The sequence below is a fragment of the Sus scrofa genome, chromosome 7 (genome assembly GCF_000003025.6).
Source record: "Sus scrofa isolate TJ Tabasco breed Duroc chromosome 7, Sscrofa11.1, whole genome shotgun sequence".
NCBI classification, from domain to species: Eukaryota; Metazoa; Chordata; class Mammalia; order Artiodactyla; family Suidae; genus Sus; species Sus scrofa.
Window position 1 is genome coordinate 115,450,938 of NC_010449.5, and position 23,065 is coordinate 115,474,002.

At 38.2% G+C, this 23,065-nt stretch overlaps 1 protein-coding gene across 9 annotated transcripts in view; it reads left to right on the forward strand.

Moving 5' to 3' along the window:
* The window catches only part of PPP4R4 (protein phosphatase 4 regulatory subunit 4), a 110,776-nt gene that overhangs the window by 38,481 nt on the left and 49,230 nt on the right, over positions 1-23,065 (forward strand). For 2 of the 9 annotated variants that reach the window (XM_021099655.1, XM_021099656.1), the window contains exons 3-6: positions 2,144-2,246; positions 18,120-18,209; positions 21,692-21,839; positions 22,596-22,669. In XM_021099655.1, coding sequence (XP_020955314.1) covers positions 2,144-2,246; positions 18,120-18,209; positions 21,692-21,839; positions 22,596-22,669 — 415 coding nt within the window. Of the gene's footprint in view, positions 1-1,579; positions 2,247-4,031; positions 4,805-18,010; positions 18,210-18,321; positions 18,496-19,495; positions 19,591-21,691; positions 21,840-22,595; positions 22,670-22,719; positions 23,034-23,065 lie in introns of those variants that run through there. The other 7 variants (XM_021099658.1, XM_021099660.1, XM_021099659.1 and 4 more) reach the window with 7 other exon arrangements.

Here is a 23,065-nt window from a genome sequence, read left to right on the forward strand (position 1 = left end):
TATTTAAGTCTATTTGGAGTTAATGTGAGACTTATGTCAAGGGTTTTTGTTTTTGTTTGGAGATTTTTTTGCCCTCTGGGTGTCCTGTTGCTCTAGCACCATTTGCTGAATAGGGTGTCTTTCCTACATGGAGTTGTCTTTGCACCTCTGGCAGGAATCAGTTGTACGTATTTGTGAAGGTCCATTTCTGGATTCTCTTCTTCTATTCCATTGATTTATGTGTCCATCCCTCTGCCAGTGCTATGCAGTCGTGGTTACTGTAGCTAGATAATAAATCTTAAAATTGAGTAGACAGATTCTTCCCACTTATTCTGCTTTTTAGAATTGTTTTAGCTTATTCTAGTTTTGTTGCCTTTTCATGTAAATTTAATTTAATTTAATTTAATTTAATTTAATTGTCTTTCTAGGGCCACGCCTGTGGCATGTGGAGGTTCCCAGGCTAGGGGTCGAATCGGACCTGTAGCTGCCAGCCTACACCACAGCCACAGCAAGTCACATCTGAGCCGTGTTTGCGACCTACGCCACAGCTCAAGGCAATGCTGGATCCTCAACCCACTGAGCAAGGCCAGGGATCAAACCCGCATCCTCATGGTTCCCTCCCTTCTCCTCTTGATTTTGTCTTTTCGAGTACTCACTTAGATGTTCCCTTGTGGACTAGCAGGTTAAGGATCTGGTGTTGTCACTGCTGTGGTGCAAGTTCAGTCTCTGGCTCAGGAACTTTCACATGCTGCAGGCTCAGCCAAAAACATAAATAAAATGAAGTCTTCACTTAGAGAGTGAAGAGAGTAGTGGAGTGATTGGGCTGAGCCTTATTTCGCAGCCTGCCATACTGCAGCAGAGAAAAGCCTTTCTCCACAACAGGGCAGCTTCATTTAGTCAGAATACAGAATATGCTGCTTATTAAGAGAACTTAGAAAGCTCTGAAGCAAATAAATAGTTTTAAAAACTGTGTTAAGGTCTTATATACATAATAACAAATGATTTCATTTGAAGAGGTAAGTAAGAATAATTTTACAGTAAATAAGTATTACGGCATCAGTAATTAACTTTTAAGTTGGTATCAGTTAAGCATACGTGGGATTTCCCTCTGAGGTGGTGCCACATTTACTAGCATCTTTTATGTATGCATATCAAATACATGTACAGCTTATGTTGCTAAGCTGATGTTTTAAAAACAAATAACTTTTGTATGGAATTGGTTTTTCAGAAGACTCTGAACACCTTTTCTGAGGTATTTAGGTATCTCAGGTACCACTGAGATTATTTTGGTAAAGCCCTAGTGACTTAATGAATGTTACGTCAAAGAGGCATTGCATAAATATGCTCTACTGACCTTTAAGAACATTGAATATAGGCGTTCCCATCGTGGCTCAGTGGTTAATGAATCTGACTAGGAACCATGAGGTTGCAGGTTCGATCCCTGGCCTTACTCAGTGGGTTAAGGATCCAGTGTTGCCGTGAGCTGTGGTGTAGGTTGCAGATGCGGGTCAGATCCCACGTTGCTGTGGCTCTGGTGTAGGCCGGTGTCTACAGCTCCGATTGGACCCCTAACCTGGGAACCTCCATATGCCGCGGAGCGGCCCCAGAAAAGGCAAAAAGACCAAAAAAGAAAAAAAGAACATTGAATATATTGTTAGATTTCCGGCAACTCATAGTCAGTCTAGTGCAACAGGTAATTTGACTGTACCAGAAGAAAGTTTATGATTCTGCTGTAGTTGATTTTGTTGCTGTCCCTGCTGTTGTATGATTATTAATATTTTATCATAACGAAATTTACCATAGATTTTTTTTTATGAAGTGTGGCAAACTGGCAGGTCACAGGAAAATATGAGGTAGAATTCTGAAGTCATTATTTAATAATAGTCTCTCAAGACTCTTAGGTGAGTCTGTAGATAGATAATCTTGTTTTAGCATAAGCATAGTTAATATCATCATTCACTTGCTGTAAGATTTACTTAATGCAATTCCAGTTCTGGCTTTATTTTTTTTTTAATCTAAGTGATGTGTTTAAAGTTTAAGCTGTCAGAAGTCTGAATATTCATTATTAAAAGCAGGGATTTTCAAGTTAACCCCTGCTTTTTAAAATGTAAATTAATACTACAAATTTATAGTTACAAATTTAAATTTTGTGTTTTTTTGTAAGTGCTGGTCAGGATATCCAAGGAACAAGCGTGATTGCGAATCTTCCCTTTCTGATGCGACAGAACCCTGCTGAGACACTTCGGAGGGTCTTGCCAAAAGTTAGAGTAAGTTGCTGTGAAATATGCTTTGAATTTACCTTTTTTTTTTCCCCCCAAGTAGTATGTTGTCATTGTCAGGAGAAGATTTGAGAGCTTTTGATGGCTAATATTTCGTACCTAATTATTGAACGGAGGAAGTATTATGATAAACGTTTGGAATTTCAGTGAAAATATTTAGGGAAATTAGCTGATGGAAATGGAGAAATCTAGATCTCAAGTTACAAAGATTTCTTTTATCATTTTCTCAGTAGACTCATTATAATTAGTCTAGCTTTGTAGTAGTTCAGAAAAAAATCTTAGTCTTATAAAATCATAGCTATCTTACTTGGTGTTCTCTTGACTTAAATACGTATTAATGGTATTTCTACAACATTGACAATCAGTTTATCTAATAGTCGTAATAATCACCCGTGGTGACTACTGAAGAATCATCAAAGATTGAAGGTTGTGACTCCTGCAGTTTTAGTTTTATATTTAATTCCTAAATTCCTTCAAAATTAGTTTCTGTGCTATAAACAAAATATTTGCTCTACTAGAACTTGCTTTTCTCTGTTTAGTATTTATTGTTTATTAATAGATAATACTAAGTATTTAATATGTGCCGTTTATTATTTATTTGTACCATGCATAAAGCACTGTTCTTTATTAGAACTTGAATGAACAGAACAGATGGTGTCTATGTGTCCTCAGGGAGCTTAACCTACTAATGGGGTCGGGAAGGTTACATGCTAATGGAGATTCTGTTTGCTAATAGTTTTATAGACTTTGCTTTGGCTTTCTGTCCAGTTTAACTTTTTTGTAATTTTAATTTATATATATTTAAAATACTGTCATTAGTAGCATCTCATTTGGGTTTTATTTTTAGGTATATATAGCATGTTTCCAGTGGTTTAGATTTTTACAAGATGCCCACATTTCTATGCAGGCAATGTGAATTTTTCTTTCTTTTTACTGATACAGTGATGAACTGAGAAGATGTTTATTTTAGTATTGCATGTGATTTAAAAGTGAATGAAGCTTTTTCATATCTGTTTTTGCCAAATCATTCTGTAACGTCACTGGAATTAAGTCTACAGAGTCTAGGTTTAACTCCCAGTCAACTTAAGCGATATTAACTGACCTAAGCTTGTTAGCATGTCATCTGGAAGTACAGTTAAACAGTAGTCGTAAGGAACAGGTGGTTAGGCCCTCTTGACCAAGGAGGTATTGTACACAAGCAGATTAGTTTTAAAGCTAAAAATATTGGGCACGCTATACATTCTGTGTTGAGCAGGCTTAATTGGGTCACAGCATGCTGAAAGTTCAAAGTTTCGTAAGTAAAAAAAGAAGATGAATGGTAGTTTTAGAGGTCTCTAAATTATTTTGAAAAAAATGCTTTCCTAATGAGTTCATAACAAAGTTAATAACTCCTGGAAAAATTATATACTCATATATTGAGCATATTTATGTGAAGAATCAAATTTTGTCTGCTGAAAACTGTATAACGGAGCGTTGTAGAAGACAGAATTTTATTAGGCTTTTAAAGTAATTAAGTATAATTCATAATACAGAGGATTAACTGAATAAATTTGATATTAAAATGTGTACTATTGAATAGATAAGAAAGTCTTTATTGCTGAATGATTTCATTCATTTCTTTCTTTTTTTTTCTTTTTTAGGGCTGCACTGGTGGCATATGGAAGTTCCCAGGCTAGGGGTTGAATCAGAGGGGCAGCTGCTGGCCCACACCACAGCCACAGCAATTGGGGATCTGGGTCACATCTGTGATCTATACCACAGCTCATGGCAACCCTGGATCCTTAACTCACTGAGCGAGGCCAGGGATCGAACCCACATCTCATGGATACTAGTCAGGTTTATTTCTGCTGAGCCACAGTGGGAACTCCTTCATTGATTTCTTTAATTAGTCAACAAGCAGCCATTTATTTAGGACTCTTATTTATCTTGCCCTGTACTAAAAATGGTAGAAATCAGTCCCACTTTTAAGATTCTATATCAGGAAAACAAAAAAGACTACAGAAGACAAAGAATAAGCATAGGAGAGGATTTAATTGTGTGATTTTGACTTTAAAATTGCTGAAGTAAGCAAGCAGTTATGGGGGCAATAATAACGACTTTGACAGAGGGTTTAATATAAAATGTAGGTAGCTAAACATTTAAGCAACCCACGTCAAATGATAAAACCTAGGTTTTTGAGCAAATCATTTGAAATCATGGTATTCAGATATTGTTAAAATTTATTGATACTCATAGCACCTTCTTTAATTCTGCTTTACTTCTGTGAGTTGTTATTTTTAAGTGATAAAAGTATGACCAGAATTGCACAGAGCCACTTTATTCACTTTTGCCATGGCCATCGTTTCTTAGTTCATTTTTATAAAAAAGCAATCTTGTGTCTTAAAGTGAGCATTTAGTAATAATGGCCTTCTCATTCCTTCATAAAATATTTCCTGAGTTCCTCCCGTGTGCCAGGCCCTGCTCTAAGCTCTCAGAAAATAGAGGTGAACAAAACAGAGAACTTACCTTCGAGGAAGTTTCCAGAGGGGGCGACAGACCCTAAACAAGTGAGTGAGGGTTAAAGAACAGGATAGAGTGACAGGGGTGGGGACGTGTTGTGGTGGTGGTGGTGGTGGTGGTGGGAGGGCACCAGCTATGCATTGATGGTTAAGGAAGCATCTCGAGAAACTGAAAGTTGAAGGGATTGGAGGGAGCAGCCATTTGAAGGGTCAGGAATGAATGGTTCAGGCAGAGAGAGCAGAGAGTTTGGCGGATTTGAAAGAGCTAAGTGTGATTGGAATCCAGTGGGTAGGGGGCGGGTCGTGATTTGAAGAGGGTTTAGAGGGACGATCAGTGACAGAGTGACAGAGAACGGCGAGAGTTGTTCTTTCTGAGGATGGTGCAGAGCCATTGAAGACTTGAGGCAGGTCAGTGACTTACTGCCTTGACATTTTATAATGATCCTTTTGCTGCTTGTGTGGTGAGTGCATTGAATGGGACAGTTAGGAAGCTGCAGCACTAGTCCTTATGATGTGTGAGGGTGGCTGGATTAGGGCAGCTCTTAGGACAATAGGGAGTGGTGGATAGGTCCAAGATAGGTTTACTGGGATAGAATGAACTTCATGATGGATCGGATGTGGGAAGTGAGAGATGACTTCCAGCTTTCTGGTTGGAGCTTCCATATGGTTCTACTGCTTTTGAGTATCTTGGTTGATAATTTATTAAGTCTATGGGGAAAAATAGTTTGAACACGTACTAATGCTTATCTTCTGTGAATGATTTAGAGAATTTAAAGATGTTAATGATAAATGTTTTATGTAAGAAGTTCATTCCCCCGATTCTTTTCATATTTATAGCAGTGGTACAAGCGGCTTTTAGCACTCACGCTGTGTCTTATCTTTACCTTAAAGAACATCAGATAAAGTGATGATGATTTTTCTGACCTTACGTATTATAAAATTTCACCAAACAGAACATTTTTATTTCTGTTTTTGTTTTGTTTTATTGTGTTTGCATTTTATCTTTACCATAATGTATTAAGTGAAAAATGGTCTTTAAAATAGGTTGTTTTAGAGATGAAGGAATTTGATAAAAATAAAATGGCAGAGAATCAGGATTAGAACTGAGCTAATCTGTAGTACTTCTAGTTTATTTTCTAAGTTTTACCCATGGTGGATGATGAATGATAGTGCAATCAGGTCACTCATCTCGAGTTTAAGTGAGAATCCAGAAAGGAAATATTTTGACCTCCATTCCCTATCTAGATATGAGACACTTCTAAATAGACAGTTGACCCTTGAACAACATGGATTTGGATTGCGTGGGCCCATTTGTACTTGGGGTTTTTCAGTAAATGTGTACTGTAATACGACACGATCCGAAGGTGGTTGAATCTGTGGTTGCAGAACCTGGGATACAGAGGAAGGACCAACGGTAAAGTTGTTTGTGCCTTTTCCATTGAGCGTAGGCACCGCTAAACCCGCATTGTCCAGGGGGGTTGACTGTAGCTGTTTTATCTCTTTGATTTGATTTAATCCTAGGATGTCTTTTGAAAGAGGAAACTTTTTTTCTCCTGTGGTTCTTACTGTGTTTTTAAATTATAGCTGATTTACAATGTTGTGCCAATCTCTGCTGTACAGCATGGTGACCTGCTCATGCACATATATACATTCTCTTTCTTATATTGTTTTCCATCACGGTCTGCCCCAGGGGGTTGGATATAGTTCCTTGTGCTTTATATAGTAGGGCCTTATTGTTTTTTTTCTGTGTATTCTATTGATTAAGCTTAAATTCTTTTCTACAATATATTACGTTCAAGTAATATGAGATGTTAGATTTCACATTTGTCTAGAAATTAAAGAATTTTTTTAAGGATAAATTTCCAAAATACTGCGGTCCTTTATAAAATTTAAAATAGTAGTGAAGTAATTATGTAATGTCAGTGACTCCTTTATAGATGAAGTGCAAAAGGCAAGTCTCTACCTGTTGAGTTATTGGATCTTGTTATTTTTTTTTTTCTTGCTTATTTGGGGAACCCAAATAGATGGCATGAAATTGTCTATTAGAAAATGTGCAGTGTCAGGAACAGATAAAAATAAAAAGCTGACATTTCTTGAGGTTTTCCGATGAGTCAGGCACTGTACTCTGTCAAACCTTTTAGAGGTTTTTATCTCTTTGGATGCTCATGGGAGTTCTGAAAGGGTTATTCGATAGAGGCAGAAACAGCTTAGATGAGTATCTTGCCCAGTGTCACAAAGCTAACAAGTGCTATGATTAGGTTTGAATGGGGCCTGACTCCTGGGTCCTCCCTCTTAGCTGCTCTATAGCTTCCTGGTTAGTTAATCTTGACTGCAACAGATTTAGTACGTATGATTTTAGTCCTTAAGCCTTAGTCATTTCTCATGTGGTTATTGCAGTAGCTGCCTCACTGGACCTGTTGCTTCCACTTTGCTGCTGGGAGTCCACTGAGCCAGACAGATCGTTTATTTGTTTATTTAGGAACAATCTACACATTATTTTGACAGATAAAATTATATATATTTAAAATATACATTGTGAAATGATTACCCCATCAAATTAATTAATACATCCTCATCCTCTCACAGTCAATTTCTTTCTTAGAGAGCTCTTTTTATTTATTTATTTATTTATTTATTTGTCTTTTTGCCTTTTCTAGGGCTGCTCCTGTGGCATATGGAGGTTCCCGGGCTAGGGGTCTAATCGGAGCTGTAGCCGCCAGCCTACGCCAGGGCCACAACAACGTGGGATCCAAGCCGTGTCTGCGACCTACACTACAGCTCAGCTCACGGCAACACCGGGTCCTTAACCCATTGAGCAAGGCCAGGGATCGAACCTGCAACCTCATGGTTCCTAGTCAGATTCATTAACCACTGAGCCACACGGGAACTCCAGAGAGCTCTTTTTAAAGCATCAATCCTATCTTTTTTTCTTGAATGAAAACTACTTAAGTAGGCAGAACAGTGCTCTCCCCCGCCACCACCAAGATGTCACATCCCAATCCCGGAAGATATCACATGTACCTTATTTAGAAAAAGGTTTTGTAGATGAGGTTAAGGATCTCAGATAGAGAGATTATCCTGGATTATCTGAGGAGGCTCTATGTGTCATCACTGTATCCTTAAAAGAGGAAGGCAGGCGTGGAGGAGAAGGCTCTGTGTAGATAGAGGATGAGATGGCATTGATGCGGCCACAAGCCAAGGATGCAGGAAGCGCAAGTGACTGAGCCCGCTTAGTGCCTCTGAGGGAGTGTGGCCTTGCCAACACTTTGATTTGGGCCCAGGGATCCTGATTTAGGACTAATGGCCTCCAGAACTGTGAAAAAACACATTTGTGTTGTTCTAAGCCACTCAGTTTGTGGCAATTATAGCAACCACAGGAAAGTAATATAAGTAACTTATTTCAGATGGAATAAAACTCCTTGCCATGCCCTTAAATGACCCTGCCTAGCTTTCTGACCGCCCTGCCCACTGTTCTTTTCTCTTTCTTCTGTAAGGGTAGAAACCTTGTTGGTCTGACTTATCACTGTATCCCCAGAATCCAGAACAGTGATTGGCAAAAATAGGTACTCAAAAACAATTTTAAATGTGTATTGATTGAATTTAATATGCCAAGGCCCTAAGTGTCTGCCTGAAAGAGCTATGGCACATTGGCCTGATCCACTAATGGTGTTCCTGGATGAGGAGTAAAAACACGCTATCGGTGGAGTGACCTACTGCTGACTTACATTTCTAGACAGACCTTTTTCTTTTTTTTTTGGAAGCAGTGGGAGAAAGATACATCATAGGAAAAGGATAAAAGAGACATAATTAATCAACAGGAAACTTGATCAGTTGTGATCAGATGTGGTCTACCAGTCTTTTGATTCTGAAAAGATTCATTAGTTCTACTTTTACTAATTTTTGCATGACTTTATGTTCCTTTATAGAAATAATGGAGAAATATTATGAGTTTCTCCCAATCTGATCATTTGAATATATCTACTGAATATAGGTAGATTTAAAAAAATTATTTAAAAACTTTTATAGACAGCCTTTGCTATGTAAATAAAAATGTTTGTTAATGAAAGCTTAAGTTACCTTTTAAGTTCCATTTCAAGCTGCGCAGACAGGTAGATACCAATTAATAACGTGAAGGAGACTTTACTGTGAGCAGGCCCTCTGCTCAGCGCTTTAGACACATCCTTTGAAACTTCTCACAGCAAATGCCACACCATGCATCTGTCCTCATTTGATGACTGAGAAAATACTGGCTTAAAAATTCAGTGTTTGACTATAATATTTTGTCAAAGTATACAATTATATAGTTTATTCAGTGCACTGAGGAACTAAAGAATTAAAGAGCACAAGTAGGTGATGCAAATTGCTTTGTTCTTTGATTTTGCTGTTCAAAAACAAAAGTACCCGTCTTCCTCACTGTAGGTGATGTTTTCTGAGATAAGAGTTTTGAAAAAAGCGGAAGGATTTGGCAAAGGCAGTACACTTATAAGCAGAACATGTTGTTCCCGGCTCCCTAGAGGTTATAAAAAGCCCACAACAGAGTAGTACTCTGTGGACAGGCTAAGCATTTTGGGACAGTCCGATGTGAAGGAAAGTGAAGAAAGTGAAATTATTCCTATAATGTAACATTGATTGGAAAAAAATCATCAGGGTCAGAATTGATCTTACAAGGAATTTTTATGGGATAGGAAGCATAAAATTAGTTAACTTACATCCTTCCAGTTCACTAAGAAAAAAAGGAGTAGTAATAACCAAAGGAATTAGGGAGCACGGACAGATGACATAATGACTCTTTCTTTCATGGTTTACAGCTCAAAAATAAAAGTACATGGAGCACAGTGCATTTTGCAAATAATGTCTGTGTTATATCTTTTATGTATATCCCTTTGTGTTTAAGGGAAGAGTAGATTAATGTCATTAATTATTTGACAATTTTAGTAAATTTGATGAAAACCCTGCAACAAATTTTTTTTTTCTGTGCATATAAAAAAGTTACATGAGCTAATATTCTTAATAGATTTAAAAATATAGCCTTTCAGTAAGATAAATTCTAGTGGAGACCAGTGTTCTTACATGTGCTTAGTCATTCAATCATTGGTTATTTTTATCCTGCCTACAATAAAAATGAGCTGGAACTTCTGAATTTCTTAATTAGAAAATCTTCTATTTCTGTGATAATGGGATCACCATTATTACTTGAATATTGTTTGTGATTTTAGGCATTTGGATGCTACAAAGAGGGTACTTTGTGGATATTTTCATCTACAATCCTTGCCAAAATTTAAAACAAAAAAAGATGTTCACATAGTCCACTGTCATCAAGGTCTATCATCATTTAAAACTATGTGGATTAACTAGCCTTTTGGCAATGTGGTGAAGTAGATATTCTAGAACATATCTCAAAATCAGAAGATCTAGAAACCCTAGATAAAGTACAGCAAGCATTCTTTTATATGCATGGTTACGCTTGTAAGAGAGTAAGGATGAGTCAGGGCTTAGAAACAAAATAGTCAGTTCCACAAGAAGACGAAACTCACATTCTAACAGCAATGGCTTATTCACAAAATTCACATAATCGTAACTTTTCTTGAGCCCATCAGGACTGATTACAAAGCACCCAAGTGAACTGTATTTAAAAGAACTCTCTGAGGGAAGATGGAACATGGGGACACTGAATTTTGACAAGAGAATAAGAGGAAGAAGTGGCCACCACCTACAATTGTTAGGAAAAAAATCAGTTAAAATTTTGACAAGTTTTTAAAGTTTGATTTGTGGGCTCGTATCAATTTGGAATAACTCAGAGTTCCAGATACAAAGGAACCTTGCACTCGTGAGCTCTTCTCCACAGGCGCAGGTGTGGCAATGACTGCTGCTGGGGGACAGGGGACACAGCACTGCCCACTTCCTCACAGTGACATGCAGGACATTTCAGCAGAGAGGGAACTATGAAGGAATCAAATGAAAACGCTAGAAATAAAAAAGAATGATGTCAGAGATGAAGTATTTCTGCAGTGGGCACAGCTGGGGAAAGAATCAGTAAACTTGAAGGTAGAAATTATCTAAACTGAAACACAAAGATTAAAAAAATGAAAAAATAGAGCATTCAGTGGTTTTGAAACAGTATGAAGTGATATCATATATGTAGAATTAAAAGTCTCAGGATGAGAAAAGAGAGAATAGGGAAGAACTATTTGAAGAAATAATGGCCAAGACTTTTCTGAGGTTAATGAATGGCAACAGGCCAGAAACACACACACTTTCCTCCTAGGCACATCATGATCAAACTGCTAAAAATGAAAAATAAGAGACTATCTTGGAACAGCCAGAGACAAAAGAAACGTTACCCAAGAGGAACAAAGGTGAGAGTTAAGCAGACTTCTGGTCAGAATACGTACAGGCCAGAGGACTGGAATGTTGTGTTAAAAGTACTGAAAGTAAAAAAGCAGAAAGAAAAAAAAATAGTCAACAGAAATCTATATCTAGTGAAAATATCTTTCACTAGAAATCTATATCTAGTGAAAATATCTTTCACTAGAAATCTATATCTAGTGAAAATATCTTTCAAGTATCTTTGCATAATACTATTTTGTTTTTAGACAAACAGAAGTCAAAATAATTCATTGTGCTAGACCTACACTGCAAGAAATGGTAAGGGAAGTCCTTTAGGCAAAAGTAATGTAATATCAGATAGAAACTGGCTATACATGAAGAAATATGGAGCTCCAGAAATGGTAAAAATTAGGGTAAATGTAAATGAAATAACATTCTTCCAGAAAATAGAGGATAAAGAACTTCACAAGTGATTCTATGAGGCCAGCATTATCCTGATGCCCAAATGAGACACATGTTACAAAAAACCCTATAGATGCCTGTCTCTCATGAACTTAGATGCAAACAGCAAATATCTAAATATCTAAATATCAAATCCAGCAATATCTAAAAGGGATAATATATCATGACCAATCATAGTTTATCTCAGTAACTTTGGGTGTTTTAAAAGTTCCAAATATAATCAGTATAAGTCCTATCAACACACTAAAAACAAACCAAAAAATACCACTATCTGATCATCTCAGTAGATTTAGGAAAAGCATTTGACAAAATCTAACATCATTCTTGGGGGAAAAAGCCCCAAACTTCAGTATACTAGGAATAGACAGGAGCCTTCTTTGTGAAAAACCTACAGGTAACATCATACTTCAAGCTGAAAGACTGAATGCTTTCCCCCAAAATCAGGAACAAATCAAGAGTGTACACTCTTACTGTGTTGTTTTCAACACTGTACTAGGTATTCTAACTAGTGCAGTAAAGCAACAAAGAGTGATAGGCCTCCACATTGCAGAGAAAGGAGTTAAACTGTCTTTTTCTATCAGACAACATTATCATCTATGTAGGAATCTACAAAAGAAAAATACTTAGAACTATTGAATATAGAAAGGTGGCAGGATACTATATAAATATACAAATAAATTATATATCTACACATTAGGAATAAGCAATTGGAAACTGAAGTGTTTCTTAAACTATTCAAGTATAGTAGTACTCAGGGATAAATCTGATAAATGATGTGTTAAGACCTGTATACTGAAGGCCGTAGAACATTACTGAGAAAAATAATAGAACTAAGTAAATGGAAATACACACCATATTTATGGATCAGAAGGCTCAATATTGTTAAGATGTCAGTTCTCCTCAGGAGAAAAAATCTGTATATTTAATGCAAAATGATAAAAATTTCACAAGTTAGGTTGTTTTTTTTTTTTTGTAGGAAATAAGTGTATTCTAAAATTCATATGAAAACGCAAAGGACTTAGAATAGGCAAAACAAATTTTGAAAACAATAAAGTTGGAGTTTTTATCACCTGATTTCGAGATATAATTTATAGCTATAGCAATTAAGATGTAATTCTGATATAAAGACAAATCAATGGGACATACAGAGAATTTTTTTAAAAGCCCACAGATATGTGCCCAGTTGTTGTTTTTTTCTTTCTTTCTTTCCTTTTCCCCCAGCCACATGGAGCTCTTGGGCCACGGATCAGATCTGAGCTGAGCTGTGAACTAAGCTGCAGATGTGGCAACGCCAGATCCTTAACCCATTGTGCTGGACCAGGGATCAAACCCACATCCCTGTGCTCGCAAGATGCTGCCAGTCCCTTTGCACCACAGCAGGAATTCCCCAATTGATTTTTTTTTTTTTTTGTCTTTTTGCCTTTTCTAGGGCTGCACATGCGGCATATGGAGGTTCCCAGGCTAGGGGTTGAATTGGAGCTGTAGCCGCCAGCCTACACCAGAGTCACAGCAACACGGGATCCGAGCCGCGTCTGCAACCTACACCACAGCTCACGGCAATGCTGGATCCTTAACCCACTGAGCAAGGCCAGGGATCGAACCCACAACCTCATGGTTCCTAGTCAGATTTGTTAACTGCTGAGCCACGATGGGAACTCCCTCCCCAATTGATTTTTAACACACGTACAAAGGCAGTCTTGTGGAGAGGATAGTCTTTTTAACAAAAGAGTGCTGAGTAAGTTGAGAAAAATGTCTATACTTGGTAACATATAGAAAGGTTAACCCCAAATAGGTCATAAACTAGAATGTTAAAACTGAAATTATAAAAGCTTATGGAAGGAAACTAAAGAGTAAGTCTTTGTGACCTTTGGATTAGACAAAGATTTTTTATATATGACACCAGGAGCATGATCCATAGAAGAAAAATTTGATAAATTTGATATCATTCATGAAAGTGTAAAGTTAAGAGAATACAAAAAAAGTCATAGAATGGAAGAAAATATTTCTACATCACATATCTATTGATAAAGGATATGTGTTTAGAATACATAAAGAACTCTCAAAACTCAATAATAAGCCCAGTTTTAAAAAGGCAAAAAATTTAAACTGGTACTTCACAAGAGATTTCTGGGTAGCAAATAAACAAGATATTCAATATCAATCATCATCAGATAAATGCAAATAAATTTATGCACTTGTTAGAATGTGTGTACTAAAAATCCCAGACAATATCAAATATAGACAAAAATGTGGAGCAACTTAAACTCTCATACTCTGTTGTTGGTGGAAACGTAAGATGCTACAACTACTTGGGAAAACAGTTGGGCAGTTTCTCAGAAGTTTAAATGTATACCTGTTGAATCACTCAACCACTTCACTCCTAAGGATTAAGAGACATTGAAGCAAGTGTTCTTAGAAAGACTCGTATATAGTTGTTCATTGCATCTCCATTTGTAATAGCCAAAACTAAAAATAATCCACATATCCATCAACAGATGAATGGATAAACAAATTGTGGTATACCCATATGATAGAATACAAACTAATCTTTAGGTATTCGGAATCCAAGTCCTTTGTTAGTTATGTGTTGAAATTCTCCCAGGGAAAAAAGAGGAACCACATTACATGCTCTCATCTCTGGGTTTCGGTTGTCTCTTAGATTTTGGGTGAGTCATTTTTTCCCTACCTTGTTGGTTTTCATGTGCCTTTGTGCAGATGATTTTTGTATTTTGTCCAGTTTTTAAAATTGTTCTTGGTGTTCCTGTCATGGTGCAGTGGTTAGCGAATCCAACTAGGAACCATGAGGTTGTAGGTTCGATCCCTGGCCTCGCCCAGTAGGTTAAGGATCTGGTGTTGCCATGGGCTGTGGTGTAGGTCACAGACACGGCTCAGATCCTGTGTTGCAGTGGCTCTGGCATAGGCTGGTGTCTGCAGCTCCGAGTAGACCCCTAGCCTGGGAACCTCCATATGCCGCAGGTGCAGCCCTAGAAAAGACCAAAAAAAAAAAAAAAAAAACCCTAAAAAGACCCCCAAAATTAAAAAATAAAATAAAATAAAATAAAATTGTCCTCATCAGGAGAGCTGATTAGAATTACCTGCCCTGTCCACTGAAGTTCCCTTTCCTTGTATTTTTCCTTTTGATTTAATCTTGGAATGACATTACCCCCCAATACTTCTTTTTATATATCTGCGTATTCCCCATCATTACCTCTACCCTACACAGATCAATTTTGATTCTTTCCTAGAGCCGTGCTAAGAATAATCCAGAACCTTAAATGAAATATTCTGCTGAAATACTTGTGATAGATCTCCTTTTTAAACTTTTTTCAACACCCTCCTCTCCTCTTTTTTAAAATTGGGATGAAACTTTTCCAGTAGCAGATCTCCACTTTTGGTCTGTGTTTGCCCTGTAGGTAATCTGTCCCCATACGCTTGACTTTAAATATCTCATATATAAATTTTATCGATTCTTTATTAATCCTCTTATTTATAATAGACCTTTTCAGAGTATCAGAACTGCATATACAACTCCCTGTTTGTAATCTCTACTTGGATGCCTCAGAGTCATTTCAAAGTTAACAAGTTCAGGAGTTCCCGTCGTGGCGCAGTGGTTGACGAATCCGACTAGGAACCATGAGGTTGCGGGTTCGGTCCCTGCCCTTGCTCAGTGGGTTAACGATCCGGCATTGCCGTGAGCTGTGGTGTAGGTTGCAGACGTGGCTTGGATCCAGCGTTGCTGTGGCTCTGGCGTGGGCTGGTGGCTACAGCTCCAATTTGACCCCTAGCCTGGGAACCTCCATATGCCACGAGAGCGGCCCAAGAAATGGCAAAAAAAAAAAAAAAAAAAAAAGACCAAAAAAAAAAAAACAAGCTCAAAACTGAGCTCCTGGTATTTCCTCTTGACATCTGGGCTTCTCTAGTTTTCCCTATCCTAATGGGTAACGTTGTTCTCCACCTGGTCTTCAAGCCAGGATTTTGGTCGTCATCCTTGATATCATCTATTCTTTTCCTACTTGTTCATTCAATCCTGTTTATTTTATGTCTTAAATCTGTCTTGAATCCATCTACCTCTCTCCAGCCACTCTACCTCCACCCTGGTCCAAGCTACTATGAAGGTTTGCTCAGTTCATTGTAGTAAATTCCCAAGGGATCCCCACCTGCTACCTCCCTCCCATTCCAATCATTTTCACCATGTTTCAGTCATTTTCACCATGCTCTTTCAAAGCATTTAAAACTGCAGTTTGAATATTCTGTTGCTTAATGCAGCTCAGGCTCTATGTGACTTGGGTTCCATCTGTTTCACTAGCCCCCGCCCCTCCTCTCACTCTGTGCTCTGGGCGCTCTGACCTTTCAGCTCCTTGAATCCATGCTCCTCCTCACTTCTCAGTGCCAGAAATGCTTACCTGCCTGCTCCTCTAGCTTCGCCAGCTTCCTTTATCCTAGGTGGTGTCGAGTTATTTCTATCACTTCATGCAGGTCTGTTGTCACCTCTCAATGATCCCTTTCCTCAGAGGCAGTCAGCCCACCCAGAAGGTGCGCTGTGGCATCTTGTATTTCTCATCCTTAGATTTTTACCCCAGTTTTAATTGCGGGATGAACAGGTACGTTGTTGCATTGCTCCTTGCTAAGTCTCCATGCTCCAGCACAGTGCCTTGAAGGTAACTAAATGAATATTCATTCAATATTTGAAGGCATATCATCAACAAGAGTCCCTCAAAGGTAGGCAACCATGTCCCTGACTTTCCTCCAGTTTCCCAGAATACTTAGTATGAATGTTGGTACTTAATAAATAGTTGCGAGTGAAATTATAGTATCAGAATTAGATTTTTCATTGGGCTGCTTTAGAGATTAGGATAGAGGGGGAAAGGTACTATGACTGACTAGAGAGAAAGGAAAGCGTGCTTATAGAATTTGCTGTACTTTCCAATGCTGAAACCCTGAGAAAACAGTGTATAATTTTTTCAAAAACATGTTTAAGTAAATATGTCTGCAGTGGATCATTTGAAATGGTTACTTACAGTTCTTGCGTCCATTAAATAGTTCCCTCTTTGATAAGCATATCCTTTCTTTGCAGTGTTTTAAATTACTTTTTAAGCCTAAATTATGAAATTACCCATGATTCTAATTAATTACGTGTAAAAATGACTTAGCAGAGTAGTCCAGCTCAAACCATGGTCTTGAAATGTGTTGATATGGTCAGGTGTTTTCATGTTTTTGCATGGCCAGATACTTCACTGCACATTTGTGGTAGTCATGTATGTGATAGTTACTATTGGTATTGGTGTTTCTTTTAAGGAAAGAGACCTCTGGGATTTTTTTTTTTTTTTTTTTTTTTGGTCTTTTTAGGGCCACACCTGTGGCATATGGAGGATCCCAGGCTAGGGGTTAAATCAGAGCTGCAGCTGCCGGCCTACAACCGCAGCCCCAGCAACGTGGAACCTGAGCCGCGTCTGTGGCCTACACGATAGTTAACGGCAACGCTGGATCGGATCCTCAACCCACTGAGCAAGGCCAGGGATCAAGCCTGTGTCCTCATGGATGCTAGTCAGATTTGTTTCTGCTGAGCCACAATGGGAACTCCCATCTTTGGGATATTTTTATGTGTACTTCCTCATGAACCTTGCTAATCACTGAAACATGGATTAAAAGAAGAGTAAAACACACCCTTTTTATTCCTGTCTACTGTCTCCACTTTATTTCCCCCTTCTCCTTCTCAGATTTGGATTTTCAGGGCTCTCAATAGTTCTTCCCGCCCTTAAGTGTGGAACAAGGCAATCAGTGTAGGGGAAAGAATGTGATACCGTCTTAGTTGTTAAAGGTATTTTAGAGTTGGCAAGATCCAGTTACTCATATTTAACTTAGGTTTAAAGTCTTTTCATAAATAGTGCAATTTATAGTGAAGAGAGCTGTTCACTGTTACTGTTAGTTACTAAAAATTCTCATACTTAGGACCTCAAAACCCCATATTTTATGTCCTAGGTTTTCTGTATTTTAATATTGAAATCCCTGTTATTTAATTTCAAAATAACCAGTGATTTTATCTCTAAAAATATACAAAGATACTTTGTAATTTTAGGGCTCCTTTACTTTTAACCATCAGTATTTTTGGTAGACGTGTTTACCAGTTTTATTTAATAAGTTTAGTTTCCAAGTGTGTGAACCCCAAATATTTGCCTTTCAGAGTAAGCCAGTGTTGATACCTCTCCATGTTGTATATTGTAAAGAGAACTACCTTTTTGATGCATATGATGTGGGTTTATTGGAGACAGCAGTTTCCCTCTCAGCAAGGACTATATTATTGTGTTTTACAAAATGCGTTCTTAAACCATTCATACTAAAACTAAAGAAGGAATTTAAACACAGAAGTGTCTAGTACATTTTCCTTCCTTGAGTGGGAATCTTTTTTTTTATAATTTGGAAATGTACCATTAACTCATTTATAAAATGTCTCGTTTCATTTTTGAGGAATTCAAGTTGGAATGCCAGCCATACAGTAGTCTGTAAGAGGAGCGGTAACTGGCATTAAGACATGCGCTTAAGCAATAGAGGAATTTACTTTTCAGTGTCTTCCAAGGTCCATGAGAACGCACACTTATTTACCCAGAGGGTTTGGATCTCACTGTGTTTGTCCAGAGGGTGTGACTGTGGAGGAGAACACCAGCTGGTAAGTATCCCACTCTTACTGTATTGTGTTTCAGAAAAAAAAAACTGTCTTTAGAAATCAATTGGATTTTAGCAGTGATAAAATCTCTTAGTCTGTGCTGGTTTCTTAACAGTGGACAGTCCCAGATGTTGAAGGCAGCACAACAAGAGAAAAACCCAAATCCTGATAAGACTTGAGGATTTTTCGAAAATTAAATGCAAAATAGTTGGGGCACATGTTGCTGCGGGAGTCAAGACTAAGTAATACAGTAAGAAGATAAGAAGTTGGAGAGCTTCTCCTGTTCTTCCTTTGCATAAAGTTTGCAAACGTACACAACCCAGGACTTTAATGACTTTTAAGAGGGGCAGACTTCCATCTCTTGGAACGTAAAACAGCAGCCTCGTGTGAACTGGAATGCACATTGTGGCCCTCACAGTTTATTTAAATATTTCTTTGCAAAGTGCTTTCTGTTTCTAAATAAAAGCTGTGCCTTCTGAAACCTGTGAGTGATGTATACCGGCCACATCAAATCTTTTAAAAGCGTTTTCCAAATCTAAAATTGTTAGTGTGGAACAAATGTTTGCTTTGGAAAGAGTCACACGGGCGTGTGGGAAGGTTGATTTCAGAGACCAGTTGCTGCTCTGCTTTACGCCTTATCGTTCCTTCTCTTTTCCTTTTAGCCAAGAACTCTTTAGATGCAGTTGACTGTTGGTTGGAAAAGCATGTCAAATGACATTTGTGTGTGTGATCCAAAAGTTTAAAACACAGCACAAATCAGCCACCCTAATGTGTGAGAAGTTTTCTGGGAATTAACCCTACCACATAAACATCTGCCACAGCAAAGCCACTGCCAGGTCTCTGACACAACCACATACAGACTCAGGACTGATGCAGGCCATGCCTTCATAACTGATGAATGGAAGTGCAGAGTTTGTGAGGAAGAATTCAGTGCTTGGCTTTGGCATCAGGCAGACAAAGGGTCAAATCTTAGAGTTGCCAGTTACAAGCTGGCTGGCCTTCAGCAGAGTACTCGACAGCTCTGAGTCTGTTTCTTCTGCTGTAGAATGACATATGTTACCTCCTAGCACGATGACTGGCTGTGGTCCCACTGCGCTGAATCAAAGACTCGGGGTACTTGGTGGAAATCATGGTTACAGAGATACTGGGGTTGGGGGTGGGCAGGGCGGGTGGGGAGATGGCAGGAATATCTCCTTATTGACATGATAGAAAGAGAATTAAGAATGCATTTCTATGTGATCCATTTTTGCTTTGCCTTGTGTCTAATTCTACCAATCCCTAATCTTTAGGACTCACTTCAAAATCTCTTGAAGCCACCTTTTAGGAGATGTGGAAAAGTGTGTGAAGGGAGAAAGCGTCAAGAGCAGAAAGTTTAGGTGAAAGGGTAAGAGCTATTCAGTCATCCAGCACTTACTTACTGAATGCCTGCCGTGTGCTCTAGGAGTTGGGATATGTTAGTGAACACAACAGACAACAATTCTGCCGTCCTGCAGCTTATGTTCTAGATGTGGGAGATAGGCCATAAGCATTGAACATGTTGTATGTTGGGTGATGGAGATGACGCACCTGTCGGGTCATGGTGAGGGCTGGGGCATGGGGCGGCTTTCGGTTTAAAGCAGGATCATCAGGGAAGGGCCCTTTGAAAAGGCCATATTTGAATAGAGGCTTTAAAGAGGTCTGGGAGCCAACCATGTGGAAATCTGGGAAAAAAAGGACTTGAGAACAGATCTTTGTAAGTCACTGAAAGGATTTTGACTTTTCGTCTGAGTGGGTTGGAAAGCCACTGGAGAGTTTTGAGCAGAAAAGTGACATGATCTGACTTTTTAAAAAGGATCTCTCTGGCTGCTGTAGAGAGTAGATAATAGAGGGGGCAGTGATGGAATTGGGGACTAGTTAACAGGTTATTGGAATAATTCAGGCTGGAGCTGATGGTGGCTTGGATTAGAGTGGCAGTGGTGGAGGTGATAGGTGGTCAGATTTTGAATCAGGATCGACTGGTCGTTTCATTATGGTAAGTGAAGGACTGAGAGGCATTAAAGATGGCCCCAGAGTTCTGGGTTGAAAGCTGGAAGGTCAGAGTTGTCCTTTATTGTTGACTAAGATGAAGAGGTTGGAGGAGAGGAGCAGGTTTGGGGAGAGAGAGTTCAGGTGATGAGGGGTGGTATGGAGGAGATCATGGGCTGTACGTGGTCATTATTTAAATGCTCAGTTTGCACAAGTTGGTAAGTCATAGACATTCTCTTTAAATGCTTTAAGCCAAATCTCTAAGATGATGATGCCATAATTCACATTTTATATATTAGGAAATCATGCAGAAAAATTAATTTTTCCAAGATCACAGATATGAAACTTTGTTTTATGGCTTCAAATTCCACATTGTTCTCCTAACTTTATTGGTTATAAAATAGGCATACAAGGGAGATTCCAGGAATTGCCCTAATTGATTAAACAAAGTAATTCTTTGAGTTACCTGTGCATTATACACACCCACACCCACACAGTCTTCTAGAGAAGTATGGGTAATATCTTTGATGAGGATTATAGGAAAGATGGGTTTTTTTTTTTTTTTTTAACCCTTTGATGTGTTAAACTCTTCTATTGTAGGCTTTAACTTTATTATTATTTTATTTTTTTTGGTCTTTTTGCCATTTCTTGGGCCGCTCCGCGGCACATGGAGGTTCCTAGGCTATGGGTCGAATTGGAGCTGTAGCACCGCCACGCCAGAGCCACAGCAACGGGGATCCGAGCCGCGTCTGCAACCTACATCACAGCTCACGGCAACGCCGGATCCTTAACCCACTGAGCAAGGCCAGGGATTGAACCTGCAACCTCATGGTTCCTAGTCGGATTCGTTAACCACTGAGCCATGACGGGAACTCCTGTAGGCTTTAACTTTGAAAGGTGAGTGGAGATGGCTATGACTATAATTAATTTTTTAAAACATTTTTATTTAAAAATTAACTTTTTAAAACAGTTCGCTTTATGGTCATTTAGGTTCTTGTTAGTTGTTTAAAGGGGAAAATACATTTGCACAATCTTAAGTGTATTCCTTTTTTATAGGAGAATGTGTAAAAGCAGAAATACAAGTAATAAAAACACCTGCGATTGTCTGTGCTTTGACATTGTTCTAGGTGGGATGGCAAACTGTGCAATACAATAGCAAAACGGAAATTGAGATCTATTACAAATGTCTATCCTGTTACCTAAAGGTTTATGTATTTTTAATAATTTTTTATGCAGTACAGCAATGGAATGATCTTTCATAAATTCCTAAGATGTTTAAGCTTTATGTGGTCTAATGAGTTAAACAATCAGGAGCAGATTAATAGACTTTTCTTAAGTAATAAGAGGAAGTACATTTCCTTCAAGGTCATAGTAATTCTTTTGTGGAATATGACTGTGTTTGGTTCCTATGACCTTGGATTAAAAAAAAATAATTTCTGATCTCTCATCTATGTAATAGCAAATTCTTTCTGATTATACAGGAAGCTCTGCATGTTGCAGGAGTGGAAATGCAGTTAACGGCTGCGGTATCATTTTTGACCATTCTACAGGAAGAATCAGTGTCAATTCATACATATGCCCACTCCTTCCTCCAAGTCATTCTACTCCACCTGGAGCACAGGGATGCAGGTCAGGTGCCTGGCATGCTTAATTGTTTATGTGCTTACTGTTTCTTGCATGTGGCCATGATGTTATTTGAATTATGTTAGTCTGCTGCTCAAGAGTTGATCAGTGGAGTGACTAAGAATAGCAATGGCCGTTTCCTTAATAAAACCCACAAAATTCAGTGTCCTTAAAGCCTAAAGACCCATTAGTTCATCTTATGATTTATAATTCTTAGATTGTTTTCTTTTAGAGCATTTATGTTTATAGTGTTATACAACAAAAATTTACATTTTGGGTTAAAGATAACCCCTCAATATGCTTTTTAAAAATATAAATGTGGAGTTCCCGTCATGGCGCAGTGGTTAACGAATCCGACTAGGCACCATGACGTTTCGGGTTTGGTCCCTGCCCTTGCTCAGTGGGTTAAGGATCCGGCGTTGCCGTGAGCTGTGGTGTAGGTTGCAGACATGGCTGGGATCCCGCGTTGCTGTGGCTCTGGCGTAGGCCGGCGGCTACAGCTCCGATTTGACCCCTAGCCTGGGAACCTCCATGTGCCGCGGGAGCGGCCCAAAGAAATAGCAAAAAGACAAAAAAAAAGTATATATATATATAAATGTTTTTCAGATGCTGAATTAAGGCAATAAATACACTTCTTGCAATAGTAATAAAAATAATTATCTACATTTTATTATTAAATACTATTATAAATATTAATGGCCAAGTGGAAACTAAATCTGTAAATGAGACTGTTAATTTGGCACACTTTATCTGTGCCATCAGGTGTCAGCAACGCGTGGCTTGAAACTCTTCTGTCTGTTATAGACGTATTGCCCAAAGAGACCCTAAGGCATGAGGTAATACTTTTGTTTTTTTTTTTTTTTTTTTTTTTGGTAAACACTGATATTTATAAAATATGTATATACTCTAAGGTTTTTCTTGCCTTTGTTTTTGATAAAAAAGGTATTTTGAAAGAGAATAATGTCCTACTCTGAAAGTAGCACATGTTCATTATAGAAAATCTGAGTAGTATAGAAAATAGAAGGAAGAAAAATTATGGTTCTGTACTTTAGCCACTTTGAACATTCTGATGTATTTTCATTGCAGATTTTTTCCTTGTGTATGGTGCTGTTTGCCATGTTAGTGATCATATTGAATTTATATCTGGTTGCTTTTTACTTAGCGTTATTTTCCTTATTATTTCCTCATATTACTCATTTGGTAAGTAGCTACAAGTATTTTACATCTTAAAC